General features: G+C 41.8%; 1 protein-coding gene across 1 annotated transcript in view; it reads right to left on the bottom strand.

The window, feature by feature from the left end:
• Positions 1 to 4,667: 4,667 nt before the first annotated feature.
• Positions 4,668 to 22,805, bottom strand: part of LOC121295666 (fibronectin type-III domain-containing protein 3A-like) — a 29,087-nt gene continuing 10,949 nt past the window's right edge. Inside the window, exons 3-26 of the mRNA XM_041220626.1 lie at positions 18,981 to 19,056; positions 18,163 to 18,239; positions 16,646 to 16,865; positions 16,154 to 16,429; positions 14,914 to 14,972; positions 14,301 to 14,458; positions 14,163 to 14,222; positions 13,352 to 13,490; positions 13,046 to 13,099; positions 12,645 to 12,766; positions 12,066 to 12,240; positions 11,882 to 11,968; positions 11,299 to 11,437; positions 10,969 to 11,037; positions 10,377 to 10,495; positions 9,840 to 9,945; positions 9,060 to 9,235; positions 8,513 to 8,626; positions 8,270 to 8,419; positions 7,667 to 7,950; positions 6,958 to 7,170; positions 6,532 to 6,698; positions 5,576 to 5,697; positions 4,668 to 5,198 (exon numbers count right to left, since the gene is read on the bottom strand). Of these exons, the coding sequence (XP_041076560.1) occupies positions 4,875 to 5,198; positions 5,576 to 5,697; positions 6,532 to 6,698; positions 6,958 to 7,170; positions 7,667 to 7,950; positions 8,270 to 8,419; positions 8,513 to 8,626; positions 9,060 to 9,235; positions 9,840 to 9,945; positions 10,377 to 10,495; positions 10,969 to 11,037; positions 11,299 to 11,437; positions 11,882 to 11,968; positions 12,066 to 12,240; positions 12,645 to 12,766; positions 13,046 to 13,099; positions 13,352 to 13,490; positions 14,163 to 14,222; positions 14,301 to 14,458; positions 14,914 to 14,972; positions 16,154 to 16,429; positions 16,646 to 16,865; positions 18,163 to 18,239; positions 18,981 to 19,056 (3,486 nt within the window). The 3' untranslated portion in view covers positions 4,668 to 4,874. The remainder of the gene's footprint in view (positions 5,199 to 5,575; positions 5,698 to 6,531; positions 6,699 to 6,957; positions 7,171 to 7,666; positions 7,951 to 8,269; positions 8,420 to 8,512; positions 8,627 to 9,059; positions 9,236 to 9,839; positions 9,946 to 10,376; positions 10,496 to 10,968; positions 11,038 to 11,298; positions 11,438 to 11,881; positions 11,969 to 12,065; positions 12,241 to 12,644; positions 12,767 to 13,045; positions 13,100 to 13,351; positions 13,491 to 14,162; positions 14,223 to 14,300; positions 14,459 to 14,913; positions 14,973 to 16,153; positions 16,430 to 16,645; positions 16,866 to 18,162; positions 18,240 to 18,980; positions 19,057 to 22,805) is intronic.

Genomic DNA, 22,805 nt, shown 5'->3' with positions numbered 1-22,805 from the left:
GATTCGTGGCAGAGTAGTATTTTAGTGCAGCTGAGGCCTTCCATTAAAATGAATACAGATAGGGCAAAGTGTCCAGTGTTTGTGCAAAACAACGTTCCATGACAATAGTGGATGTCAATCAGAACATGTTTTGTCATATTTTTATATGGCGTGTTGTATAAAAACAAACAAACAAAAAAATACCTTTACACCATTCACATATCCTTTTCTCCTCCTTGACCTTGCCTCTGGGCTTACGACAATGCAAATTGAATTTAAAAACCCAGACAGACAGGGCTAGTTTGTGCAGTAATCTGGATGAATTCACTGGAATGCTATTTGACTGACACCATTTGAATGTTGACAAATATTCAGGAGTATTTTAACTCGTGATGCAGGCTCAAAATCAAAACATTGGGGGCCCTATTCACCAGCTTTAAAGAACTGTTATTGATGTTTTAAAACAGCTTTGAATATGGCCTTATGTTTTTTAGCTTAACGAAAGCCCACAGGTGTATTGAGATGACAGAATAGATTTAACTTGCTCGATTTACACAACAAAAGAAGAGTCTTTTGGATAATTACTGTAATTTATTTGCCATATTAAATATATTATCTATTTGATAGTTACAATTTAGCAATACATAATGCATGGCAGTTTTTAACATGAGTTTATGAAATACCTCAACATTACAAAAAGTAAAAGAACACAACAGATTTATTACAATAATGCCACTAAAGTATGCAGTGTTTGGAATGTATGATTGTTATATACAAAATTAAAACAAATATAAAAAGGACAACAAAACTGACAGACAGCATGATTTAAAAACAACCGTATCCTGTAGAATACATGGAAATGTTAATGGCAATAAGAATAAAATCAATGTGTGATTTATAACTGGCACTCAGTCAGGATCAAGACCAGATAAAAACTGACTTAGTTCAAGAACTGTGCACATTCTAGAACATGTGGCTTTCTGCACTTGCTTATTTACAGTGTGCAATCTTTGTATTTTTGTGCTCATGGAAAGTTCTGGATTGACAAATAAAGATTCTCCAGGCTTCTCCATTATCACATCTCAAGCCTGCCTGCTCAAGGAGGGAGGGAGTACTCAAGGACCGTGCACATTTTTTGCGACTGCCTAGAACAGTGTCCAGGGCTAATTATGCAAGATGTGTGATTGAGCACAAAGTCTTAAAACCAGCCACCCCATTGAGTTAAGGCCTCTAGCGGTTAAAGGCTAGTGCACTGCTCAAGCGTACATCTTTTGACTATATAGAACTGAACACTTTAAATGCTACAAGCCTGCTGTGCTTGGAGAACAGAGCTCTATACCACACATTAAAACAAAATCAGCTGCTATTTTTTCTACAAATATTATTTTAAAATGAACGGCTTCAGTTTAAAAGAACCCTCTTTTAAGGTAACCCAATTAAACTAATCATTTCAAGTTCAAAATGAAGGGTGGACCCTTTCAGTTGAAAATGCAAAGCAATTACAGGGTCATTCAAGGCATTTCAATGTGTCTTTTGTAAACTATTCATGTGAGGTGAGTGAGACAGAGTACTTTATCTGTGTGTTTGTGTGCCCACATGTATCTGTGGGTACAGTTACGGTATGTTGTACACAAAGTAGCAAACACTGTAAAGCCATCTTTGGAATGAGACACTGCCCCTAATGTATAGTCCAACAGCAAACAAGTCAGGTCTAAAAAAGGAAGGATGTGTAAAAACGTTCTAAAATACAATAAAGACACTGCTGCACAAAAACATTATTTTCCCTCTCAAGTCCACTGCATAAAGCGCTCACTAAATCGAATTGGATCTATAAATCTGATTTGCTACAAGAATAACAATACATTCACACAAGCATATCAAAGCCTTCTTAGCTGAAATAAACAGAACACAACTTGAGGCATGAAAAAAGGGATTAAAAATTACTGAAGCTGGGACGACACAAAACAGTCTTAAATGAAAGTGGATGCTACTCAAGCTGAAGTCAGAACAAATATTGTGTATACTAATGCATTCCACAGCCAGAGCCATGCTCACAGTGACTGCTTCCAGTTCCACTTCAATAAACACCCATGCCGCGGCAAGCTGGCACTGCATCTGAGATTAGTAACCCTCTTCTCGCATAACAAATCTGATTTGGCAATTTACAAAAGGTAGTGATAATATGCAGGCCTGTGTAACACTTTGCAAAATATAAAACTAAATATTGAACATTGTCACAGAGCGACAAAACCATACATGTTGATGTAGAGTATGAATAGTTATTTGGCCCAAATATTTGGTATTGTATAGTTTACATTACATGTCTATAACCATATATGGTTGGTCTTGTTATTTAAAACAATTATTATTATTATTTTTTTTTAAACTTCAACTAACTGCAAAATACAAGCTGCATATCAGTAGTTTTTTGGAGAGATCTCTGTTTTACATCTAATTCAGCACCTGCAGTCTGGCACGGGTCTTTAATTAAAATAATAGAGACTAGAATATATAAAGGTAATACATGTAGTGTGTTAGAACATGGCAACATACAATTTAATATTTTATATTTAGAATAGTGTTTCACCTTGATTAGCAAGAAAGTAAAAAAACAGAACTGCTGAATTTCTATAAACCCATCTATCTACAAAAACACTACAGATATATTAATACGTATGTTACTGACCAAAATAAAACTGTTGTGAAAACGGAACTGAAATACCAGGGTCCTGGAGTGGCTCATCCAGTTAAAGCACTGCCGCAGAGAGGCCAAACTTTGTTGGGGACTCTAAAGTGGGCATCACATTGACTCTGACACTCCCCGGGTTGGGGGGATGGGAAACCCACAGGGACCTATTCACGCAACAGCAAACCCTGCTGGCCAGACACAGAGCACATTCAGAGTGGAGAAAAAGTAGGGCTGATCTCTGTTCTCCAGGATCGGTAGCCCGCCCACCTCAGGACTGCTCGGTGTAAAAGCGATTCTGTCTTTAGGCTTGTGAGATCAGAGGACGCTCACATGCCCTCAGAACGTCTGTGCTGTGTGGGGACCCGCTGTGGGGAGGAGAAAAAACGTAATTGGACATTCCAAATTGGGGGGGGGGTTGGTGACTCAATTTAAATTTTTTTTTTTAAAATACTGTTTTATGCTTATACAGTTGACTTTAAATTACATGATCCAAAGAGAGACACCCCCCCCCCCTCCCCTCCCCTCCCCCTCCCCCTCCCCAAGACCATGTCTTCACTGTATATGGGACTTCTTAATGTTTTAAAATATGCACTCTCTCAGTGATATACAGACTAATTGAAAAAAAACTGCAAGTACTGAAACCAAAACACAAGACTATCCAGCTTTGCTTCAGTACACTGGCAGCTGGAGCAGTTTAGCCACAACAGAATGACAGACCTCAGGACCCTTGCCTATTTGTTACGCACTCCCTCTCTTTCATGTTCTTTCTTTGAACAACACACAAAAATAACAAATTTGAAGAGCTTTCAACAGCTTTGTTTTAAGACATATCCCCTGGGAATTCCAGGATATAAATATTTGCTACTTCTTGAACTAAAATAAAAACGCCAAAATTGAATACTAGTAATCCAGTTAATCTTATTAAAAAACATATAATCAGGTTCACTGGCTCAAGCAAAGTCCAAAGTTACAAGACTCTTATGAAGAGAGCGTTGAATGCAGTGGAATGTAAATGACTCATCCCCTCTTGTATTTCAATTTGGCAGCTTGGCTTATTGATTCTATTGTAGCTATACTGGGATAACATGAGAAATAAACAGAAGTGAACTGGTGGAGCTTAAGATAACAGTTATGAAACAGACTTAACTATCTAGGGTAAAGATTTTAACAAAGAAAAACAAAAAAAAAACGTTTTAGGTTGCTCAGTTTGAGCCAAATAGGGAAACATTTATAACAAATGCATTTTGATATATACTGTGTGTACACACACATTTTTATAAAACACACACACACTGTAATCTAGTTCTCCCAAAGAGTTATATACCAGTATTATATACTTCAAAATACTAAACAAATCTGTGCTTCACCAGAAAGCGCATTTTTCATTTTGAACACAGAAATGTACCGATACACTTTACTGTAGAAATGCCAACAGAGAAACTGACCTGAAAGGAGAATGTTTTTAATCACTATATTGAGGAATATGTGTAAATTGAGTGTATCAAAAACTTTGGCACCCTCTCCCAGATTCCTCCTCTAGTTCCTTTGACAAGAAAACAGGGATTCACAGCCACTGTGTTTGAGTATAAGAAATACTACCTCTATGTAAAAAAAAAACAAAACATACACTTTAGATAACTACTGTATCCTACAAGCTTCCACAAGAAGGTTCAATGAAGGCTGTTCCAGTTCTCCCTGGTGAACACCACTGGTTCGCTTTCACCAGAATGAAGCTCTCTGGTGTCTTTGCTCAGAGCTGCAGAACTTCCCATCGGCTCTCATTATTGGTGTTTATTTTTGGCTATCCCAAAACATTTTAAAAAAGGAAGTTTTTTTGCTCTCCTAAGAACAGCTTAAAACACAATCCACTGGTCCTGGGTGGGATGGGGAGGGGGACTCCCCCTTCCTCAACCCTTTAAGATTGAGATTACACACACACATATATATATATTATATATATATATATATATATATAATATATATATATATATATATATATATATAATAGTAAATAACGGTAATATTACTGAATCACATGGGTTCTGCAGACCCTCGTTAGATAGAAGCAGGAGCGGTAGAAAAAGGAAAAACTGGCATTGTCGACTGTCCCTTGAACTGGAGAAATCCCCCCAAAAAATCGATAGCAGGCTTGGGGTACGATGCAAAATCCACCACTCCTCCCGCAACAGCTCCTCCCCCTGCTGGTCTACTTGATAACAAAGTACTGGATGACAACAGCGAAAAGGATGGCTACCACTGCAAAGCCCACTAACAGGAGCAGGGTTAATTGTTCGTCGGTCATGGTGCTCCCTCGGGCCACAGCCTGCTCCCCACCTGCTGGTTCCGTAGCCACCATGGGGTCGTGCTCCTGCCGCTGGACTGTGAAGGCTACGCTGGGGCTGTATGGTCCCCACAGCTCCTGGGTAACGCCACTGTCCTGGTACTGCCTGCCTGCACACACACGGAAGCGATACTCGCAGCTCAGCTGAACGTTTCTGAAGAGGAATGACGTCTCTGGTCCCTTATATACCTGCACAGACAGTGGTTTGTCACTAAGAGATACAAGTCAATATCCACCCTAGGAGTGGGCTGAGCCCCACTGTAATACAAGCCATCTGATCCAAAGAAATTTCACATTGCTGTATCACATAAATTTCAGGGTCTGCTAAATATGTCATGTTAAGTAATAAAAGGACAAACTAATTGCAACTGCAAAAGAAAAAAACATTAAGAAACATCCAGTACGATCAGTGATAACGGAGACCAGACATATCTTTAAATTGGTTACAGCTAACATTAGTATTGGAATGTATTTGTATTAAACCAAACTGTTTAACTTGTCTCTTGCCTCTGTTTTTGTTGCTGCATGCAGTCTTTCCTCTGACTTTATAAAAGTGACTGGCTTACCTGCTCTATGTCTCTCCCGCTGATGCGGTGGAGTGTGTAAACAACGGAGTCTCCTCTCATTGGCTGAAGGGGCTCCCATGTGACCTCATAGAGGTTATCCTCCTGCTGCTGAACTTTGGGAGCTAGGAAAAAATTGTAATTGAACAGGAAAAATAAACCGTGGAATATATGCAAGGCTGTGACTGTCACAGGCCAGTCAAGCGACTGTTGATGAGCTCAGTGAGAAACAGCTCACGCCTGATTGACACAGCCGATGAAAACAAGATCTTGGAAATAGCCTGTCGATATGGACCTGCTCAATATCTGGGGTCACCTGGAGTGTAGCCAGCAGGGGGTGATGTGCGAAAGATGTCTCTGTCAACTCTCTAAATATGTTTTCATGAGAATACAGTTCTCAGCTTGGAAGTTTTCTATCATCTTTATAATAAATCATATTAAATCACATTTTCAAAGTTTCATTTGTTACAGGGAAGTGTGGTTACCACACTCTACCCTCAGAAACTTTGTGTTAACCTGTATTAAGCATGAACCTAAATACCAATATCATTATTATTATTATTATTATTATTGTTATTATTATTAATACTGCTACATAAAATATGATCAGCATTTTGAAAATATAGGCAAGTGAGAACATTAGCTTATTTTAGTATAAACACAGTTATATCAACCCACTAAGTGCCACTTGTCCTCATTTGAGGACAGACTAAATTTTGTTGGAGCATTTAACTTACGTAAAGGGTTAAAATGGATTAAAAAACATTCTCACAACATATACACTTATTTTGATTTTATTTCTTAGCACAAAATAGCATGTACGCCAGGGTTCCCTTGACAAGGACGTTTGCTCAAAGCTTGTTGGATTTTGTGTGTACGTAACTGAGTTGCACCACATCACTGTGTGAAGGGCCTGACTGGTGCTGTGCTCTACTCGTACATAAAAAGCAGTTCCTCACCTTTGAGCTGGGCAGGAGGGGATTTGGTGGTGGTGAAGGTGTAAACGTGAGAGAAGGGGCCCTCCCCAGCATCGTTGTGTGCTTGGATCCGGAAGTGAAAGGCAGTGGACTCGCTAAGCCGCTGGACCTTGTAGGTGTGGCAGGGGCCGCTGTAAATGCAGACAAATCTACCAAAGGAAAGAGGCCCACATAAATAAGAGATGTATTAGTTACAGACACCCAGGTATATTTGCTGCCTCCCTACCGATACGAAAGAAAACAAACAGCTGCTGACTAATGTTCCAATCCATCTGTAGCCAATTTTTAAGTGTTACCCAAATCCCTTCTTGTTTTATTCAACCTAGATTATTTCCAAGGGACCAGTTTTAAAACCCCACAAGAGTCCATGCAGGCTTCATTTCTCTGCAGCCCTGCTTAGGCCTGTACCTGCCGTTCTTGTCCTCTATTTGCAGGCAGTACTGTGTTGAGCTGGTGAGCTGGTTCTTGCTGGGGCCCTCCCCCCACTTCAGTTTAAGGCTCTGGTGTCCGAAGACGGCACATTCCAGGTGTGGGGGATCCGGAGGTAGTGGTTTCGTTTTGGTTTTGAGAGAGTGGCTGAAGGGTCCCGCACCCACCCCATTCACCGCCTGCACTCGGATCCTGGGAAACAGGCGACACAAATTATAAAGACACACCGAGGACATGCTCATTTCGGGATTATCAAGTCATTTTAGATCTCAAAAATGTGTTCCTGTTCTTGGAGCTTGTTAATAGTCTATAATCCATGTGATTACACTCAAAGTGAAAACATGAATTTAGGTAAAAAATAAAACAAATAAATAAATCTATAAATTACAAAAATTTGAAATCTTAAAAAGGAAAACTGCTGTGTACCAAAATAAAATAAAAACAATGTAATGTAGGTACACAAAAATGTGAATAATGGATACAAAAATAAATTATAACTCAGGATGTTTCGGACTACAAGTCCTTCTTCAGCTGCATAGAAAAAGGTCTCAATAACAACTCAACTGACGTGTTAACCACTTGCACTGCCTAAGTTATGCATAATATCAAGACATGAAATGACAGCATTTTAAATTGGAATTGTTAATAGCCAATTCCCCTGCACTGTGCCCCAGTCTCCCCTCAGTACCTGTACGTGGTGTCTGGCTGCAGATTCTTCAGCACACAGCTGGTGCTCCTTCCCACAGACAGGGGTTGCCGTTCCCCAAAGTCGACATTGTAGCCAATGATGTCAGCACCATGGCAACAGGGTTCCTGCCACTGGACTGCAAGGCAGGTGGACAGGGAGGGGAGGGGATCAGGAAGAGAGTCTTCCTCAAGGACTTCTAAAACCGATACTGCTGCCGGGACTGCTGCTGGGGTCGTTACCATAGCGACCTCTCCGAAGAGGCCCGCCCCTGCTATATTCAATGCCTGGAAAATAAAATGATAAAAACCTCAGAGTCAACTAAATCTTTAATTCACAGCCGAGCAATGCCTGTGGCATTGTTATAGCCAATTACTGCTCCTTTAAAAAAAATAGTGCAACTCCAGGAACCTTTGCTAGTTGTATTATATGTTCTTAAAGGGAAAGTATAATCTGAATTGTCCACAACCCCCTATGATGAGGTCAAGTGCTCAGCCCCACAGGTCACAAACCAAGGAGCTCTGCTCTAACCACTACAAAAAACAGGGTTGCCACTGGTGTTACATCCAAGAAGTCAGCTGCTTCAGCTTCTATTGGTATCCCTACCTGCACCCTGCAGTAGTATGTTGTTGATGGAACAAGGCCTTTGACTTCGTAGGAAAGAGCAGGTCCAGAGTACACCAGCTGCATGCAGCCCTTTGTGCCTCCCCACTCTAGCCTGTACTCAATGACCTCTGCACCATTACAGGCGGGACTCTGAAACAGTCAGGGAGTTACAAACAGTAAGCAGTGAGAATGCTGTGCACAGGATGGGGCATTTGTGTTTGTCAAGATACCAAAAGCTCTTACCTCCCAGCTCACTAGCACACACGTGGCTGCCTGGACTGACAGCTGTGGGGCCCTACACTGTTCAGGCGACCCCGGTGCTGTGGAGGCCTCCCAAGTGTCAGAGAAAGGGCCATACTGAAAAACAGCCAACCAACTTTACACTTTCAAAAGGGAATTTGATTTTACATTGCACTGAATTTATCTAGATGTTGTGTCTTGGTATTTATTTATTTAAATCTGTATAAAAATTAATAGTTTCATAGGCCAGGAATCCACGATAAAAGAATGGAATCTACTGGTGAAAATTCAGGGCAGTTATTGTGTACACTATGTAGAGTGTGACAAGGTTATACCTTTTGAATCAGCTAATATTTTTAATAGTGTTTTAAGCCAGTAGCTGAACAAATGTCTTCCAGAATGATAGGTAGAAATTTTATAAAAACATTAAAAATAACTATGTTTTGAGACTGAATAATGTAATTAATAAACACATAAATAAATAAAATCTAGATCCTAGTATTTTAATTTGGGTTCTGATCTCTGTCTCTGAATGTGGGGAGTTCCTCACCCCAGCTTGGTTGGCAGCTTTCACCCAAAAGCAGTAGGTCTGGCCGGGCAGCAGGTTGCTGGCAGTGCAGTCTGTCTCGGGGCCCTGGTACAGCTGCCTGCGGCTGGCCTGGTCCGTCTCCGACATCTCCACGGTGTACTCTATAACTGGAGCGCCTCCGTCCATAGCAGGGCTAGCTGCAGGACAAATGGGCTATTAAGACTACTCCACAAAATCCCTTTCAAAAACACACCAATTTTCTATTTACAATTATGCATATGTATGCAAAAAGGGGTCAGAATGCTAGACTGAGAAATAAACTACTAAAATGAATGTGTCTCAAATGTATTAGGGCTTCTAGCTTTCGGGTTTTATTTTGATCACGTGATGTCCCTTTAAACATATTTTGAGCCAATTCATTTTCTGAATCAAACATTAATTACCAAAGAAAGTGGTTTCTTTTCACCCTCATATCTTCATTGAGTTAACAAACGACGTGCACTGATCTCACCTGATTCTATTTTAACCTACATTTCGTTCTGGCTCTAAATCGCCAAATTCAGCTTATTAATTTCCACTGCGTTAGTTTCTAGTATTTTATTTGAGCATCTGACTGCACGGGAAAAACTTTGAAATGGATCAACCACCAATCATGGGATCCAGCAATCAAATGTGAATGAGGCTAGCTGTGGGTTATCTTGACGGGGTACAAGCTGAATAAATCAGCCACTTAGTTTCTTTTAAGTTTTACCCTATATTTGTAAGAAGATTTGGATGAACAAAACGTGTTGCTATTCTTACCCCATCGCAGTGGAATCTCCCGAGGCTTGGGTCTCCCCGCCAAGTGCGGTGGTTGGCACGGTCCAGGAGCAACAGCAGCCGTCTGAACCGAGAACACCTCGGAGACCTGAGGGGGGCAATGCACTCGAGTATGAAGTGCAAACTCAAACACTGATCTTTACCCTGGCACATCTGTGCGATTATGGAAACAATGTGTTGAAATAGGTAGAGTTATCCATTGTTTCAGCACAGCTTGTAATTAGGCCGATCTTCCTAGCAACTAAATCAACTCTGGTGCGGACTCGCTGGTTTCTGAACAGAATAATAAATTCATCAAAAGGCCACAGGATGACATCAGGCATGTTTTGGGTAGTTTGTACTGTACGTGATCACACACTTATTCCACCAGCAGTTACCATGTAAGAGTTGGTAGTTGAACAGTTATAATACGGTTATGTATTAAGCCCACTCTCTAAAGTGCTGCCTATAACCTGTGCATCTATGTGATGTGCCCCTGTATTTCAGTTGTGTTTCTCCAGCACCCCCTGCTCTAGGTACCTGACTCTGCCCCCCACAGCTGACGCAGTAAACCCGCAGCCTGTACCAGCTCCCAGGGCTGAGATTATCACAAAGACATTCTCTTGCAGAGCCACTGTACGCCATGTCCCATTTACTACCTGGAAAAAGAAATGAAAGATAACTTAGCATGATCAGAATACATCTCCTATTATCAAACCTGCAGTGCATGCTTCTTGCAAAACTCTTCATTGCATAACCAGAAATGCAGCAGAAATCTCAAATCCCAAGTAACTTTATACAACTAGAGACTAGTGTCTGTAGTTTGAGTTTTGTACTGAAATGAAAATCATGTATATATTAGTTTATTAGATTCATTCATAGATCATCTGCAAGCTGATTTATCTTCCTTATACTGGATGACCCCCCAACACACACACACTCAATGTGTAGGAGCGTGTCAAATTCACGTGTAAGCTATTCAATTTGCCACCTTCATTACACAGAAATATCAATATATACGGTGAAGCACTTAAAGGTTTTTCCTCCTGATAGACAGGAAAAATGGATTTGGGATAATCAACTACTCTGATTCCTTGAAACGCTAAATTGGATTTTAAAAGTGGTTTCTTACCATTCAAACTTTCTGACATTTCTAAAACATACTTCGTAACCTCTGCTCCTCCATTGTCCTTCGGGGGATCTGTAACAGCAAATGATCTGAAGGGTTAGCTTCATTCATAACTGCGATATGGAGTTTAGTTAACCAGTCAAACTGGAATTTCACAGAGAACTACTTTGTAAATTAAACTGTAGTGTTTTACCAGCAGGTGTCAAAATTGCCATGGACACGGGCATGAGCAAGCACTGACATACAAAAAGGAAGCTGCTTCAAGTGTCTATAAACAAAAAAAGGTCCACAACAATTCAATTTGGTATTTTAAAAATAAATTGAGGAACCTACCCCAGACAATCTTCAGGCAGCGTGTGTGGCTCCTCCCCTTGATGCTGGGCTTACCCGGGGCCCCTGGTTTGTCTGGGCTGGTGCTGTACTCCACCACCTCACTGGGGCTGCTCCGGCCCTCTATGTTGCAGGCGAAGACCTGCGAGGGGGTCAAGGATACCTCTTAGAGACTAGGAGGTCAGGATCTAGAAAACCCACAACTAAAGTTCTTCTTATTGAATTCGGCCTGATATCAGCATCTTAAGAGTCATTAACAAGTTCATAAATCAATCTTTTATGTTAGATTTAAAGTAGAACCCATCACACTTTCACAACAACGATCTGCTTCCATGGAAAACCTATAGCAGCCAGAAGATACCAAAACGCACCCTCCTCAGTGTTTAGAAACTGCAGTGTTAGGGGCTTTGAGACAAGAGGACACAAAGTGTGCCTTTCATGTAAAAGTATATATCTTTAAAGAATGTGCATTCTTATTTATATTACCTAATCTAATTAACGCTTCTTTGTTCTAGACTACAGGAATTAACGAATGTATCCCTTGAGGTCACAGTGTCCTATTGGCAGTGGGTGCAGGCTGACCTACCCTAAACTTGTAGGAGGTGCTTCTGTGGAGATTCTTTAAAGTGCATGAGAGTTCCTCCCCATTGTGTTTTGGTTTGAAGCCATAGCCCTGCAATTTACAAAAAGACAGAAAGCAGTGAGAACAGCATGTCAAACTGTTCAAAAGAAACAAAACGTCATTTCGCTAATTAAGAATGAACACTCACCAAGCTCTCCTCCTCCATCTCCAGGATGTAGGTGAGGGTCTCCTCTCCCGAGGCCCCGCTGGGCGAGCTCCACTCCAGGGTCAGCCAGGTGACCCCCACCCTTGCCAGCCGAGGGGGGGCTGGCGCAGGGGGGGTGCTGCCTGCGGTGTGATATATCACCACTTCACTGAAAGCACTGAGGAAGAGACACACAACAGGGGCTTAAGGATCAGACCGCATCATGAGATAATCAGTTTGCTGTTTAATACACGGTTCATCCCACATATCTGCATGTACAAAGCCCAACAACTGTAAACGGTAAACCTAGAGACTCGAGTGAGAATTATTCATAAGTACGATTAGAATTGTATTGATCAAATTCTTGTCACATGGTCATTTCAACACTATACCAGTTTCCCACACAAAAACTTCTATCCAGCAGGTGGTGCTGTTGTTCCACTTATTTTACAATGCACTGATCTGTGGCAGGGCTGTGAGGGAACAGGGACTTGTACTACCATGACTAGTGCACTACCATTATCAAACGACAGATTATGAGAAGGCTTGTCTATTGGGCAGCCATCAAAGACAAATAAATACCTCATTCCCATATCATTTTCAGCAGCTATTCTAAAGGCATATTTTGTGGAAGGAGACAATCTGATGACTTTGTACTGTTTTGCATGTCCATAGTAACATTCCTTAAAGACCCTCTGCTTGCCCTAGTAAAAAAAAAAACAAGAAAAAAATGAAAGGACAACCACACAGACAAAAAATGAATCACACTGTCTTCCTGAAATTAAGCAAACCACTAATCATTAGGCATTACTGAGGAATCTGGGGGCCTCTGATCAAATCTATATTTCATCTGTTTGTGACAAAACACAAAACCATGTTTCAGCAACTCAGCTGCTGCCCTATAATATGGTACTACGACTGACTAATTCTAAGCTCGTTCTACATTAGGGAGTGTAGTCAGGTATAACAAAGGCCAGACGTACCTCATCATATTCCAAAAGAAAGTTGGTGACTTTAGAGCCATTGTCATTTGGCGCCTGCAACAAACAGTACCACAATTCATACCAGAGATTCCTACCAGAATTTCACACAAACAAATATATACCATACATGCACAGGTTTACCCTGTTCTCCTTAAGGTGCCATTTAAATGTAGTGTGTTATTCAACCTACCACACATGCAGAGCTAGTCGTTAGATTTATATTAGAACAATTCCTTCTTTGCAGAAGGAAAGATTAGTAAAACAATCTCATTATGTACATAGGCTCAATTGGGCTCCAACGGCTACCTTCCACTGCAGGACGATGGAGTTCTTGGTCCTGTGGAGGAGTTTGGGAGGAGCAGGGGGGTCAGGCTCACTGCACTCTGTTGTAAAGCTGGCTGCTTCCGAAACGGGGCCTTTGACCGAGCTGCACGTCACGGACACCCTGCATCAGAGAGAAGAAAAGGACTACAGTCACATCTCAGGTCTGCCAAAACGGGGCAAGCATGTTTACTAATCTCATACATTCCAATGAGAACATAATGCCAGTCTGGAGGGCAACACCACAACAAAGCAGCACTCAAACACAGGAAGCCTTGAAGCGAATGTGTGTCTCAGTGTGATCAAGCAAAGCAGGTTCCCATTTATTGCACAGCATTTTTTTATAGTGAGCGTGGTTATGGATCTCATTTTCCACTATAATGCAATTTCACTTCAAAGACAACATGCTCATTATAAGGTGGAACACATGCATCTCTCAATTACGGTTACAGTGTTATAAAAACAGCATTCGGTATCTGCTCTGAAAAAACACAAATGCTGGATTATTTTTAGTCATTTGGGGACTAAAAAGCAGTGGGAGGGGAGAGACAGAGTTTATACTTTATAGATATCCACTTTGATTCACAGGGTACACAGTTTTTTTACTAAAATAGGCTACAGTGAAAGTCATCTTCACATGGCAACTCCCTACCAGATTTTAGCAATCAGAGACATACGATCTCAGGCACTTCCGTTTTGTCCCAAAATGGCCCTGCACGAGCGACAAATCAAGAACAGAGCAAACGTACCGTGCAAATGCTGTCCCTTCCCCTTAGCACACCTCCAAAGAGCTTACCTGACGTGGTAGTCTGTAGCTGGCTTCAGATCAGGGAGTGTAAAGGTAGTTTCTTCTCCCCTGTATGAAACAATTTGGAACTATTATTGGAGAACGTGATATTGAACAATTTAACAATGGGATAAAACAAGCACTCACAGGTAGACAGATTTGAAGACACCGTTCCTGCCGTTGTTGGAGACAGTGATCTCGTAGCACAAGGAGGGGGCAGTGTGGTCCCCGTTCTTCTCACCGTTATGTGGGGTCAGGGGGAGATTCCAGGAGAGCACAGCAGACCTGGCCTGGATTTCAGACACCTAGGAAACAGGCACATCAGCAGCCATGGCAGAATACATCGATAGAAAAAATTACAAAAAAGCCACCTTCATTCTCACTGCTTCTCATTCCAATTCATGCAGTCTTGTTTCAAAACTAGAAAGAGACAGATGTTTTTGCAGCTAATCTAGTGGGTGTAAATAACCCAGCTGATAGACAGCTGGATATAGCATATAATAAAATTTGTATTTCAAATAAGTACATAAAAATTAAAAATAATCCAGGAACACATAGCATTATAAAACTAATCTGGACTTTTTTTTAAATGCAATTTTTAAAAAATGATTTTATACAGAACTGCATTATTTCTCTTGCAACAAGGAATCCAACACTACCACAATACACATCATCTTCAGTTGAGTAGGCATCAAATCAGACAAAGACCTCTGCACTTGTACTACTACTGGTTAATAATAAAACACAGGTCAGTACTCACTGTTGGTTTAGCAACATTGGACAGTAGCTCCAGAATCCTGTTCACGTCTGTCTCTGAATCTGGGAATATGAGAGAAATATTTTTAGGTACATGACAAAACTCGGTAACAAGCAGTACCGAGTTATACTGGAACTGGTTATAGTTGTGTCTCTCTCCCTGGGAGCGCTTAATCACATTCTGAAATAGCCCCCCTTTAATCCTGTGAATCAAATGTTTTAAAAGGCAGCGTACAATCATTATTATACACGGCTTCACTGCTCAATTTAAATTTTCAACACCAGGGGGAGCTGCAGTCATTTATTTTCATCGATGATAAAGGGTTTTTATAGGGTTTGTTTCAATTTAGAATTTTTTTGCGCTTGGGGGAGGGTATATGTACATATATATATATATATATATATATTATATATACACACACACACACACACAATCTCTCTCTCTCTCTCTCTCTCTCTCTATATATATATATATATATATATATATATATATATATATATATATATATATATATATATATTTTTTTTACATGATATCACCACAGACACACTCACAATTGATGCTTATTGTGCTACTTTGTATGCATGAAATCCATCCCCATCAATCTGCACCCCCAGACTGCCAATGTTCATTAATGATACACTTTGACTGGAAACACCCAGAAAGTACTCACAGCCCCATCCCTCAGGGCTTGCTGCGAGAACCTCACATAGTAAATACATTTACTGAAGCTGCCTGCATGCCTTTCCAACTCACAGTATCCCAGAAACGTGCTCAGCATGTCAGGACAAGAGGGTCGGAGATAGCAGCTTTGTTCTGCTTCTTTCTGCCTCTTTCCCAGCAGGGGACACTTCCTAAGTTGTTGCATTTCCACCACTAACTTCCACTGCAATTTAATTGCCGATATTGGAAATTCTTCCATTTGCTTACACGTGGTATACAACTTGTCAAATATACCTTTATCAATAACTTTTCAAACCACTACCACCTGCCTTAACACTGAGAAACTGGTTCAGGGGCTGCAGCAAATAGTTTCCCCACAATGGACCCTAGAGACCTCACTTTTGAGATGACTCCTTGTGAAAACGATAGCAGTTTGTGTAGACTTGGACATGGAAACACCTTCTTGGTATTGCAACCAGCCCTGTGCTGTATCGGTCAGTTATGCAATCACAGGTGTTCCTAATTTACTTTTCAACCCTACTACTCAAGGACACCTGTCCCCACTCTGCTCGCCCCTCACCTGGGGTCTGGCCCTCAGCAGGGGGGGTGCTTCTCATCTTTCCGGCGTGTTTGGGCTTGATGGGTCCAGTGGGCATGGCAGACACCAGGTGCCCCTTCCCGTAGCCGTTCTGCACCCCGGGGGAATAGCTCCTGTGGGGGGACGGGGGCGGGCTGTTCAGCTTGTTGTTGGGGACCCCAAGCTGTCTGTCTTTCAGCCTCTTGCGTAGGTGCTCCTGCATCTTCATGGCCCTTTCGTCCTGGTGGATCAGACTGTTTCTGCCGTGGGCCAGCGCTTCTGCACACAGAGAAGTAAGTTAACTGAAGATTAAAACCCTTTTAGATTTGTTGGATTTTAACATGCCTGCTCTTTTTTTTTTTTTTAACCTGTATTGTCAATAATAATCATCAAGATTTTCATTACAATCTTTTAATTTCTACTGCTACTTATTGAGATCCTGCCTTATCGTAACACAATCTAATAAATCCTGCTAATGCTGGTGCTAGGCCCCACCCTGCTCTGTGTAGATGTGTGGTGGGGGGTGCTGGTGGATGAAATGAGGTGGGAGCTCTCCACTCCCCGGCACAGGGGGGTAGACGTGGTGGTGGTGCAGCATGGGGGGGTGGTGGTGCATGTAGTGGGGAACGTGGGGTGGAGGGGGCGCCATTGACGGGTGGAATTCTGCCGAGTGGGGCAACACAACCACCTTCCGGACGCCATTCTCCTCGACCACCTGCAGGGGGCAACAAGAACCACATTTAGGATCACAAAATATTCCATCAGGTTTTTCCATAGAAAATACTTAGTGGATTGTGTGTTTTTCGACCATCCTTATCGTGGAATAACTACTGTATTATAAATGTTTATGGTACAGCCCCTACATAAACAGAACAAAAATTATGAATTTTGAGAAAAGTCAGCTCCAAGCAACCACTGTTTACAAGTATCTGATCCAGAAAACAACAAACAGTATCTCTCCAGTCCGAGCCATCAGTGTGACCATGCACATCGCTGACTAAAGGGAGGTAAAGATGACATTTGACCTAGATAAAAGCATGCCCACAGGCATTCTACATTGTTTCTCCTTCATTCAGTGCAAAAGCCTTATTGTGTTTCTGGCAATTAAAATGAGCTCTTTGTGTTCTGTAAAGTCAAAGCAAGGTGGATTTCCAGACTGGGTCTCTCTCCCACTCTTGAGGAGGCCAGCTGGTTCTCTTGTTTTATTTTGGGTTATACTGGAGCACTCCTAGTGGGCCACGCAGGACTGTGACACTTGTCTATTCTCTCCATCAATGGTGGACTGACTGTACCACGCAGGAGCCCTGGGGTTATGGTGGGTATTACTGGGTTCACGCAACCCGAACTGGTTCTTGCAGCACTCTCAGTACCCTTCCATTAGCCACCCTAGTCTGGCTCCGTTACTCAAGGATGACTGAGCTCTGTCAATGCCCTGCCCTGCTTCCCTTGTTTTGACTCAGAAATGTCTCTCAAAACAAGCTTGCGCTGTGGGAGTGAGGAAGTTCAAGAGCGGGAAGCAAAAAGTGCTGCACTTCCACTGCACAACCTGGTTAGATATTTACAAAAGAGATCATGACATTTACTTAATGTACTTCATGCTAATATATTTTATATATATATATATATATATATATATATATATATATATATATATATATATATATATATATATATATATATATATATATATAGACACACACACACACACACACACACACAGGCGCACACACACACACACACACACACACACACACATACATATTATAATCATTATAATCAAATGCTATAACACAAAACGGGCATTTGCATATTGTTTCCAGAGTAATGTAATTTGTAACTGCTGCAATATGATTTGGAAGTAAACGTCAAGAGCGTATTTATTTGGTTCTGCACAAGATGGCAACAGTACCATTTTAAAGTAAGCTTGCAAAATCACATGTACATATTCAGAAAGCACTGCTGGAGGTATACTGAGCATGTGGTTCCTCTTCATTGTGACGCTAAGCACACACCTGTGACATGTAACCAGGAGGCACGAAGATAGGCGGCATGGAGCCATTTGGCGACATCATAGGCACGTGAGCAGGACCTGCAAAGGATATTAAAAGATGTATTTAGCTTACTTGTCATTTCAAATTAATAAAATTACATAGCCCTAAACAAAAGTTGAACAAGTTTTATAATTCTCTTGTATTGTTATCTTGATACATATTACACCATCGTACATAAAAAAAAAAACACATGATAATGATTTTAAAAAATTTAAATAAAACAAATGAAACAGATTTATATTTAGTAGCACAAACAGTCCCCTTCAACATCTGAAACGAGTTTCTGATTAATCTGGAAGTGGTTACTTCCTCTCAGAGGTGGCACTAGTGTATGCAGTGTCTCAGCAGGGTTTAATGAGTTATGAGAGTAAAAGACATCAAGGCAATACAGTAAGCAGATCTGCATGTCCCAGAGGGCCTGCTCTCCAATGTAAGCATCACGGTAATTAAAGCACAATGCAGCGGCCTGCTGTTATGCGTTTAACTTTTTGGCTTTGTTTTTTTGGGGGCTGGAAAAGAATGGTCGAAACCTTCTGCAGTAAATGAACTGCTGCAACTTTTGTCATTAATCAACAGCTGGATGTACTAATTTCCTAACTCCAATGTTCTTAGAAAATACGTTGTGCAGGTGAGGTACACTCCGAATGCAGACAGACAGACTGCTCCTCTGCTGGAAAATTCCAAAGTTGATTGGCTCCTGGTAATCAATCCCTTTATTGGCATGGCTGAACAGAATACAATTTGATCTAAATCTGTATGACAATGGCAGACTGCATTACCTTGAATGCACTGGATGTGCCCATCTTCTGTCCGAATGGTAAATGTTTCTCCAGGGTTTACCTGTACCAGGATTACCTGCACATACAATACGGGACAGCATTAAAAGTAAAACAAATAGAAAAAAACCCAAACAATTTAAGCTTAATTAGCTTAAGTATCTAGCTTTAATACAGGCACTAAATGGATTTACCATTTTCAACCCCTCCAGAAAGAAGGTCTCATTTTGTAGGTACTTGTACTACTTTAAGTATTACAAACCAATTAAGTCGGTCAAACACACACTTTTCTCCCTCTCACACACACACACACACTGACTGGGTATCCATTTACTCTGCCGTATGCAGCCAAAGCAGACTACACCCAACCCCCCCCCCCACCATTGCCCTAAATCAACCCAGACCCGAGTTTGGCAAACACTGCTGCTTCCTGAGAAATGCACACTAGCCTTGACACAAGCAAACACGACTGGAGCCACTGAACTAGAAACAGCACAAAAAAGGGGTGAGGCACTCTGATTCTCTTTTAAAGATACGAACCACAAAAAGGAAAAATTAGGAAAGAAAACAAATACAAAAATAAAACTCTTCTTGGTATGAATCACGGGCATCACCCTGTGCATAGAACACACATTTGAAAGTAAAACAAATAAATAAACTTATCCTGAGAAACATCTTCTATGTTGAATGTAGTCTCTTATCATATGATGTTGCAGCTTGCAGAGTCAAAACATTTAGCAGCGTTCTTCTACAGCAAGACGTACACTGTATAATAAAATAGTTCTTAGTCTGGACTACTGTCTTGCCTGTGCTGGGATGTGTCCACACTGGAGGCTTTCTTGCATTTACTCATTCACTGGCATTTCATCTCTGGAGGGCAGTATTTGAATCATTACAGAACCACCACATGATTCAGAGAAAGTGACTCTGCTTGAGCCCAAGATTGATTGTCAGAGGTGTTCATGTCAGGATTTAGGGACTTGCAGAGCTGTGGGCTCCGAGCCTGCAGTGCCATTGTCCCTCCTCTTTCATTATCATCAAATAAATATTGTGTGCGAGCGTTTTATAAAAAGGTGGCCAAACAGCATATTTACAGACTTGGAGATGCAGCTGCGAGAAGACTGAGAATGAGAGCACAGTATGTGTGGAATGCTAGTAAATTAGGAAGAGATGAAAGGTATGTGTGGAATGCGAGAGCTGGCCCTTACAGCCATGAACATCCCTGGGAGCTGGAGTCAGAGGAGGGGTGGGGGGTCTGGTCTGGTCTGGGCAGGTCTGGTCTGGTCTGGGCAGGTCAGCAAGGGGTTAAAGTAGAATGCCTGCTGGGAGGTCTGCTGCTGCTTGTATCTGGTGTTCTGCAAGCGAACAAACACACCCACCCACCCACACACACACACACGTGTTTCAGACAGCGGCCAGCTAGACAGGGATTGGACTGGAAATCAGGCATTGCATTTTTTTTAAGCCTACCCAAACAACCGCGCATCTGGTATACTAACCATAACACTACACGCAAACATTCATTTTTTATGGAAATTATTTCTCCAGCATTCAACTAGTTTTCCCCCCACCCCCAAATTGCTTCAGCAGGGCTAGCAGGAAGAGCAGAGAGTGCTTTCGAGGTAGACATCGCCTTTTGATAAAACCCACATGGGTAAACTCAGCTCCTCTCCCTTCCTAAAACAGTAGTGATACATCCCTGCCTCATCCCATTTAGCTCAAGCAGAGTCTGTCTGTGTGTGTTATCACCCTGACAGCCTAATAAACACAAAAGCATGCGCACAAAAGACACTGACGTGGTTTTCCGTTTAACCCAGCGAACCCACAGAGAAGCTGAGAATCTCAGTGCTTTCTGTTTAGTTAGGGCCCCGCCATAATGGAGAGGTCTGCTTCTTTACACACAGAACCCCAAGACTCCAGAGCAGGGCTAACAGCTGCCCCATACGGTAAATCACATTTTTTTTTTTTTTTTTTTTTTTTTTTTCTGGGGGGTAGATAGACAGAAAGACAGACAGACAGATAGAACGATATATCTAGTTTAAAAATGAAAATAAAATTTAAAAAAGGATATATTACAGTTATTCAGACATTGCTTTTTAAGGTGTATTTTAAAAGGATGTAGAAAACCCTGTTGCGTTTACATTAAACATGTTACTTTAACTTTGCTGTATGTACCGTTGCATGTATTGGGCCAATATATTTTTGCACAAAATCCTGATTGCTTTCATTTTTATTCACACGTCATGGGTCATACTAAAATCAGCTGGCGAGTAAAGCAAAAGCATTCTCAACTTTCACTTGAGAGCGTTCGACATGGTGTACCTGCTAGCTCTTCCAACAACGTCAAGACTAAGATAAATTACTTAGTTGCGTCCAAAAAGCAACCTGGTTTTTTTGGACGTGGGATCACCCTGTGTCGTTTCGGTTCCACGTGGAGCATGTGTGCAGGCGTGTGGGGGGGGGGGGGGGGGGGGGGGGGGGGGGGGGGCTTCTGTTTCCAAATTCGAAGGTTTTCAGGGTCTGTTTGTGCCACCCCCCCCATCGTGGGAGTAGTGGTAGTCATTCTAAGTGTGTTTAGAGTCCGGGAGACGTAATTCGTCGAGTATCTTTTTGGCGAGGGAGAAAGATGTCTCACCGATGTCCCCTGAGACTTTCGGACGACACAGAGGGGTCGTGATCGGACACACCCAAATCCCGTCGTCCTTACGGAACTTATGGTCCTCTTGAGGGTTTGGGGGGGGGGGGGGGGGGGGGGGGGGGGGGGGGGAACACAAGAAGAAAACTCAATGGCTGGGACTCACAGCCGGCACAAGAGAGGAGGTGGGGGTGGGGAGAGTGGAAAATCATAGCTTGCTTTTTGATTTAAATAGTTGTGTGTTCCAAAACAAAGATATCTCTGGTTGCCAGGAGGTTACCCCCTGCCACCAACAAAAGTTTGGCAGCTTTATATTATTTATACAGAACACTGGAAGATGATGTTTTATTTATAAAATGTGGCAGGGGTACAGCTGTGTTAATGGGGGGTTATTTTGCAGCCTTTTTTTGTTTTGTTTTTTTAGCAGGGGGTAGATAGTTTAAAGTGTTCACCTACAAGTCATTACATTTTTTTCACTGCAGTAAAAATCAGTTTCCCTTGAAGAGCCCTGGAGCTACAAGCGGCTGCACAGTTAGCAAAAACAGGAGAGGAGAAACCTAGATCGAGTTGTTTTGTTTAAAGACAGCAGAGCACAGGCAGGAACACGCAATAGGGCAGCCAGAGCAGGGGGGTGGGGGTAAGCAAGACAAGAGCCAGCAGGTTTAATAGGTCAACACAGCTGCCGTGGATATCTCATCTCTCTTTTTCCCCCCGGAAGTTTACACATCCAGTCCTTTCTTCTTCCCTCACCCCCTTCCCTCTCATTTTACTGGAAGTGTTGCTGGCATTCTGGAAAGCTGTCAGGAATGCAGACAATGAACTCTTGAGTGGAAGCAGAGGCGAGAGAGCGGTGCCAGAGCACTAAATCAGCCTCAGTTCCTTCCCAACTGGAGCAGCACGGCCCAAGCGAGGCAGCAGTTGGTTCACATCTGGTTTTAGAAAAGTGAAATCCCTTTTATTTAATAAAAAAAAAAAAAACACAACAGCAATGTCTATACTAAATACTGTACACATACCATCTAATTCATCCATCAAATTCAATGGAAGAGGCGGAACCACAACACAGAAGAGGTTCACACCCACTGCAGTACACACTACTGTAAAGCAAGTTATTCTGTTTGAAGAAACAAGGAGGCATTCAAAACAGTAGCCCCTGCTTGTCTGGCAGTTTACCACTGCACCCTAATGTCCTA

Source organism: Polyodon spathula, chromosome 20 (genome assembly GCF_017654505.1).
Source record: "Polyodon spathula isolate WHYD16114869_AA chromosome 20, ASM1765450v1, whole genome shotgun sequence".
Taxonomy (NCBI): Eukaryota; Metazoa; Chordata; class Actinopteri; order Acipenseriformes; family Polyodontidae; genus Polyodon; species Polyodon spathula.
This window is presented reverse-complemented; position numbering and strand designations above follow the sequence as displayed.